This window comes from Schistocerca cancellata, chromosome 10 (genome assembly GCF_023864275.1).
Source record: "Schistocerca cancellata isolate TAMUIC-IGC-003103 chromosome 10, iqSchCanc2.1, whole genome shotgun sequence".
NCBI lineage: Eukaryota > Metazoa > Arthropoda > Insecta > Orthoptera > Acrididae > Schistocerca > Schistocerca cancellata.
Window position 1 is genome coordinate 96,612,083 of NC_064635.1, and position 7,864 is coordinate 96,619,946.

Below are 7,864 nucleotides of genomic sequence, written 5' to 3' on the forward strand. Positions count from 1 at the left end.
TCGATGTAACATACCTTCTTACATGCATGCATTTCTGGAGGAGCAGCCATATTAAACTATGAAATGCATTCGCCAATGGAGAACACGATTGTACAATGGCTATACGATTTTCTAGTAACATATGAAATTTTGTACCAGACAGAAACATTAACCCCGATCTCCCACTACACGCAAGCGGTCACCTTAACCACCTACGCTGTCTGAGGACATCTACAGGACCGAACTAACTTCCATGTGTCTTGGTGTCTAAGTCCCTTGGTGCTCGCACACAAATCGTGTGATTCCAACACAGGGAGAGAATCTGTTTTTCGTCAGGCTGCTTGCTTTTCCATGAAATACAGTAGGTCAGTGTCTGTATTTTACATTGTCTGTACATTTTGACGCAATTTTACCAGTTCCATAGTGATATTACGAAATACAAAAATAACTCTGTCTTTTGTTTTCACGACTAAACTGCTGATCCAGTTCGATGAAATTTGATATCGTGATAGCATACAGCAGTCTAATCCTAAGAGGGTGAAGTAGGCAATGGAGTATCTTATTTATATTAGTGAAGGTAGACCATGTTAAAAAATTATTAAATTTGTTGAATAGTCTAAGCGCTGTGTACTCCGTAGCTACTTCAATAGCACAATGCATAGACGTGCATTCCTGCCCCTAACCCCCTGCATACACTGGTCGGCAGCGACGACGTACGTGCTACCACGCCACGTGTTAGATCAGTTGACTGGGTGGGGGTGGGGGTGGGGGGATGCACAGGACAAGCCATGCTTACCTGAGCAGGGAGACACTTGAGGACAGCTGACGTCACTGCACGTACAACTGCTCACTTACTCACCATCACTCGCCATAACGAAACTACTAATGTGGGAGTGCAGCTATAGGTGACAGCAGGTTCCAAATCTGTTTCATTGCAGACAGCTGATGGTGTTTTACATGAATAAAACTAAATGCAAATTTTGTTTTAATTACACACACAGAATTTAAACAACTTTAGTAAGGTTGTTCCCCCCCCCCCCCTCACCCGCCACCAACGAACCACAGACCTTGCCGTTGGTGGGGAGGCTTGCGTGCCTCCTCGATACAGATACAGATAGCCGTACCGTAGGTGCAACCACAACGGAGGGGTATCTGTTGAGAGGCCAGACAAACGTGTGCTTCCTGAAGAAGGCAGTAGTTGCCGGGGCAACAGTCTGGATGGTTGACTGATCTGGCCTTGTAACACTAACCAAAACGGCCTTGCTGTGCTGGTACTGCGAACGGCTGAAAGCAAGGGGAAATTACAGCCGTAATTTTTCCCGAGGGCATGCAGCTTTACTGTATGGTTAAATAATAATGGCGCCTTTTGGGTAAAATATTCCGGAGGTAAAATAGTCCCACGTTGGGATCTCCGGGCGGGGACTACTCAAGAGGACGTCGTTATCAGGAGAAAGAAAACTGGCGTTCTACGGATCGGAGCGTGGAATGACAGATCACTTAACCGGGCAAGTAGGTTAGAAAATTTAAAAAGGGAAATGGATAGGTTCAAGTTAGATATAGTGGGAATTAGCGAAGTTCAGTGGCAAAAGGAACAAGACTTTTGATCAGGTGAATACAGGGTTATTAATACAAAATCAAAGTGGGGTAATGCAGGAGTAAGTTTACTAATGAATAAAAAAACAGGAGTGCGGGTAAGCTACTACAAACAGCATAGTGAACGCATTATTGTGGCCAAGATAGACACGAAGCCCACGCCTACTACAGTAGTACAAGTTTATATGCCAACTAGGTCTGCAAATGACGAAGAAGTTGAAGAAATATACGATGAGATAAAAGAAATTATTCGGGCGGTGAAGGGAGACGAAAATTTAATAGACATGGGTGACTGGAATTCGATAGTAGGAAAAGGAAGAGAAGTAAATGTAGTGAGTGTATATGGATTGGGGGTAAGAAACGAAGCCGCCTGGTAGAACTTTGCACAGAGCATAACTTAATCATAGCCAACACTTGGTTCAAGAATCATAAAAGAAGGTTGTATACATGGAAGAAGCCTGGAGATACTAACAGGTTTCAGATAGATTACATAATGGTAAGACAGAGATTTAGGAAACAGGTTTTAAACTGTAAGACATTCCCAGGGCAGATGTCGACTCTCACCACAATCTATTGGTTATGAACTGTGGATTAAAACTCAAGAAACTGCAAAAAGGTGGGAATTTGAGGAGATTGGACCTGGATAAACTGAAAGAACCAGATGTAGAGAGCTTCAGGGAGAGCATTAAGGAACGATTGACACGAATGTGGGAAAGAAATACAGTAGAAGAAGAATGACTAGCTTTAAGAGATGACATAGGTAAGGTAGCACAGGATCAAGTAGGTAAAAAGACGAGGGCTAATAGCAATCCTTGGATAACAGAAGAGATATTGAATTTAACTGAGGAAAGGAAAAATATAAAAATGCAGTAAATGGAGCAGGCAAAAAGGAATACAAACGTCTCAAATATGAGATCGACAGGAAGTGCAAAATGGCTAAGCAGGGATGGCTAGAGGACAAATGTAAGGATGTAGAGGCGCAAATCGCTAGGGGTAAGATAGATACTGCCTACAGGAAAATTAAAGAGACCTTTGGAGAAAAGAGAACAACTTGTATGAATATCAAGAGCTCAGATGGAAATCCAGTTCTAAGCAAAGAAGGGAAAGCAGAAAGGTGGAAGGGGTATATAGAGGGTCTATACAGGGGCAATGTTCTTGAGCACAATATTATAGAAGTGGAAGAGAATGTAGATGAAGATGAAATAGGAGATATGATACAGCGTGAAGAATTCGGTAGATCACTGAAAGACCTAAGTCAAAACAAGGCCCCGGGAGTAGACAACATTCCATTAGAACTATTGACAGCCTTGGGAAAGCCAGGCCTAACAGAACTCTGCCATCTAGAGAGCAAGATATACGAGACAGGCGAAATACCCTCAGACTTCAAGAAGAATATAATAATTCCAATCCCAAAGAAAGCAGGTGTTGACAGATGTGAAAATTACCGAACTATCAGTCTAATCAGTCACAGCTGCAAAATTTGGATTCCGTAGAAATATTGGAACACGTGAGGCTATACTGACCCTACGACTTATCTTAGAAGCTAGATTAAGAAAAGGCAAACCTATGTTTCTAGCATTTGTAGACTTAGAGAAAGCTTTCTACAATGTTGACTGGAATACTCTCAAATTCTGAAGGTGGCAGGGGTAAAATACAGGTAGCGAAGGGCTATTTACAATTTGTACAGAAACCAGATGGCAGTTATAAGAGTCGAGGGACATGAATGGGAAGCAGTGGTTGGGAATGGAGTGAGAGAGGGTTGTAGCCTCTCCCAGATGTTCTTCAATCTGTATATTGAGCAAGCAATAAAGGAAACAAAAGAAAAGTTCGGAGTAGGTATTAAAATCCATGGAGAAGAAATAAAAACTTTGAGGTTCGCCGATGATATTGCAATTCTGTCAGAGACAGCAAAGGACTTGGAAGAGCAGTTGAACGGAATGGACAGTGTCTTGAAAGGAGGATATAAGATGAACATCAACAAAAGCAAAACGAAAATAATGGAATGTAGTCAAGTTAACTCGGGTGATGCTGAGGGAATTAGGTTAGGGAATGAGATATTTAAAGTAGTAACGTAGATTTCCTATTTGGGGAGCAAAATAACTGATGATGGTCGAAGTAGAGAGGATATAAAATGTAGACTGGCAATTGCAAGGAAAGCGTTTCTGAAGAAGAGAAATCTGTTAACATCGAGTATAGATTTAAGTGTCAGGAAGTCGGTACTGAGAGTATTTGTATGGAGTGTAGCCGTGTATGGAAGTGAAACATGGACGATAAATAGTTCGTACAAGAAGAGAATAGAAGATTTCGAAATGTGGTGCTACAGACGAATGCTGAAGATTACATGGGTAGATCACATAACTAATGAGGAGGTATTGAATAGAATTGGGGAGAAGAGGAGTTTGTGGCACAACTTGACTAGGAGAAGGGATCGGTTGGTAGGACATGTTCTGAGGCATCAAGGGATCACCAATTTAGTATTGGAGGGCAGCGTGGAAGGTAAAATCGAAGAGGGAGACCAAGAGATTAGTACACTGAGCAGATTCAGAAGGATGTAGGTTGCAGTACGTACTGGGAGATGAAGTAGCTTGCACAGGATAGAGTAGCATGGAGAGCTGCATCAAACCAGTCTCAGGACTGAAGACCACAACAACAACAATAAGGTTGTTCCACACAGCTCATTCTACTGGTGTGTGAAATGTCATTTCTAATATTGTGGCCGGCCGTTGTGGACGAGCGGTTCTAGGCGCTTCAGCCCGGACGCGCGCTGCTGCTACGGTCGCAGGTTCGAATCCTGCCTCGGGATGTCCTTAGGTTAGTTAGCTTTAAGTAGTTCTTAGTTGCAGGGGACTGGTGACCTCAGATGTTAAGTCCCACAGTGCTTGGAGCCATTTGTACCATCTAATATCGTATTTGAAGTTTCCCCTACTTCAGTATTGGTCATTCTTTCGATTTTAGCCCGACACTATGCTTTCGTAGCCAAAACCCTGTTTCAATTCTGTGAAGCATATACAGCAGATATTTTCACATTATGAAAATTATTCATTCCTTTTCTTTCAATTTATTCTTTTTTAAATTAGAAATTGCTTATTTTTGACGGTCGTATATATTTAAATGTAGATTATTAGCTCGACACTAGCGGTGTTTGTAATCATCTTCAACTGACTTCCTGTTTATCTTCTTTCAGAGACAGAACGATGAATCACAATTACGCACAAACCTCTGGAATGAGATTTGTAAAGTGTTGGTAAGTACTATATATGAAATAATATTAGTGAACACTTGTTTCATAACCAAGGTAGATTTCATTTGCTTAAGTTTATATTAGACTTACGTTATGTTGCTGAGAATATTTAACTGAAATAGACAAATAACTCTAATAAGTCGATTTTATTGATATTCCCATTATCAAGTGGACTTATTTCGATCAAAATACCAGTACACACACACACACACACACACACACACACACACACACACACACATCCTCTTCTTATCTGCATTAGGGACCAGAAGGTTGTCCTCCAGCGTCAGTGTCAACAAACAGGGAGGATATTCGGATCTGCCTGGTGCAATTGGTGTCATGTAAAGTTGGGTAGGTGGGGGCTGCCACAGAGCTCTGTTCTCGGTAGCGTTTAATGTGAGCACGTGGCTTTCGAAGAAAGGATCAAGTCTTAACAGCCACAAAATGCAGTGCACGCATTTTCTGGCACATAGCTCTTGTAAAAGAAAGAAAATTATTGTTCCAAGGTGACCAAAGAGCCAGTGAAATCTACCATTTTAAATCTCTTAGGACTGTGAATAGATCAAAAATTTACTTGGGGGCTTAGGTTCAAGACCTTACGCAGGTGCCGAATGCTGCAATCTCCACTATGTCTCACACTGAAGGATTCGAGCTCCTTTGCTTAATTTTATTATCATACTATTATTTTCTGCGGTATCAAATGTTCGAACAACTCTGTGCACCCATCAAGACTATTCCTGGGGCAAAAAAATGGTATTCAGATTGGTCTAGTGCGTCAGCTCACGAACTTCATCTAAGACATCGTTCGGGTGCCTCTGAATTATAACTCTGCCATCTCTGTACACATATTCCATCACGGGGTTTGTTGTTCACAGTACTGACTTAACTGGGTGAAACCGCAACATGCATTCAGTGAACTCTAGGCACTCAGACAACACTTGCATTTAGATACTTCTTTAAGTACTATACAGAATGCTATCAGTTTCAATAGCCTTCCAACACAACTGAAAAAATTTAATAATACAACCTAAGCCTTCAGATGTAAGCTGTAAAACTTCCTTGTGAATAACTTCTTCTATTCTGTACAGGAGTTCCTTCTGGTAGATATGAACTTTCCTTTGTAATGTCTTGTTTATTTCTCTACTCTCATAATTTTTCTCTGTTTTAATAATTCTTTAATATTATGAGTATTGATATTTGTAAATTTTCAAATCAGTATTCTGTCGTATACATACGGTTTCATTCCATAACAGTGTGTCATGGCTCACATTGTCCAAGCCACTTTTAAAAAAAAAGGTCACAAAATAAGTACAAAATGTAATATAACTAACAGACCCAGTAACGCAGTTGCTAAAGATGTAGGAGAATTCGATACACACCCTATTCTCCTTCTTCTCCTCTTTCTGTTCACCTCCCGCTCCCCCTCTCTCTTTACATTTCCGACTTCCTCCTACTTATGTCCATTTCCTCCCCCTACCCTCTCTGTCCACCTCCTATTAACACCTGTCCTAGACTCTGAGTCTTGTTTATTGTTATTGAAAGTTCAGATTCCGTAGTAGTATTCTAATCATATGCCGATAAGACATCAATACAAGTTTCCTGTTCTTTGTGAAAACCGAATGTGAGGAGGAAAACAAAACAACAAGTTGTTGTGGGCACAATTTTTGCTTAAAATATGTATAGCGAGAAAATATATGTACGGGAGAAACATTTTGTTTGATGGTTGAAGCGCCTGCTTTTGTAGTTAAAAATAAAACAAAACCACACGTTTTCACAGCAGAGCAGAACACTGCACAACATTCTCTTTCTTGCAGTCGCTTTTAATAGAGTGCCTGTACACTGTTGTTTCAAAAAATGTAGTCTATGTTCGACTGAATGATTATTACAGTACCGTGTCAAAATTTTCAGTAAATCGGTCAAGAACTTATCGAGAATTTCGGTAGCAACGCATCTGTATAGTTGTATATATTTCATATATATATTTGTATGCCATATACGTTTAAAAATATTTAGCTTATGTCTACCTGAACACTTATTAGACTATTGCGTTAAAATTTGAAGTAAATCGGTCAAGAACTTTTCGAAATTTTTCATAAAAACGTTTCCCCTTTGTGTAGTGCATTTAACTTTATACACCACATATACTTAAAAATGTGTGAGCTATGTCTGTCCGAATATTTATTAAAATATGTAAAAATTTGATGTATATCACTCAAGAACTTTTCCAGATATTTGCTAACACCTTTAAACAACAACTTGTCTTTACATGGTATTATATATAACAATATTAAGCAACGATTAAAAGTGTTTCATATATTTATCAGATTTCTGCCATTGTTACGGAATCGAAGGGTAGATTAGACTGTTAACTCATTAGACTGAATGAATATGTTAACTCCATCAGAATCAGGCAAAGAATCTTGATGTATACACCAAATTTCATTACGTATTGTTATTGTTTGAGAGAACTCTAATGTGTGAAGTACGACTAATTGACAATGTACAAATTGTTCCAGCAACCGAAGCCTTTAACTTGTCCATGACTTGAATCACGCTCCAGTGGCTAACACTAAGGAATAGAAGACGATGGCAGAGCACGGATTCTGATTGTCAGCCCACATTATATTACTGTATAAAATAAAATGTTATTATGAACATATATAGTCACTGTTTCATTCGTTGCTAAATACAGAATTATTCATAAGACCCATAAACATTTTGTGACCATTCAAATTTTAAATATGATACAAGTAACTGCTTACAGTGATCTTAACCAGGACTGCGGAAAGATACCAAACTAAAAAAGAACACACAGAGTATGACAAGTGAGCAGTACACCTTATAATCCTTTGAAAATGTTACACTGAAATCATTATTAATAGACTAGTTCAAGTCACTGGCTAAGCCTTAAGTCTCCCTTCACAATTATTACCCTCCCCACTTGCCCAGTGGCACCCACTACCAAACTGTCACATTTTAAAACGCTCCTTCACACCTCAGTATGTGCCCTATCTCTTTGTTTCCCCTTACATTTTAATTTAAGGCCACCCA

The 7,864-nt window shown here is 39.7% G+C and overlaps 1 protein-coding gene across 1 annotated transcript in view; it reads left to right on the forward strand.

Annotated features, from left to right (window-relative positions):
• LOC126106615 (gamma-interferon-inducible lysosomal thiol reductase-like) overlaps positions 1-7,472 on the forward strand; it is a 45,082-nt gene extending 37,610 nt beyond the window's left edge. Inside the window, exons 5-6 of the mRNA XM_049912965.1 lie at positions 4,757-4,816; positions 7,330-7,472. Coding sequence (XP_049768922.1) covers positions 4,757-4,816; positions 7,330-7,356 — 87 coding nt within the window. The 3' untranslated portion in view covers positions 7,357-7,472. The remainder of the gene's footprint in view (positions 1-4,756; positions 4,817-7,329) is intronic.
• Positions 7,473-7,864: the final 392 nt, after the last annotated feature.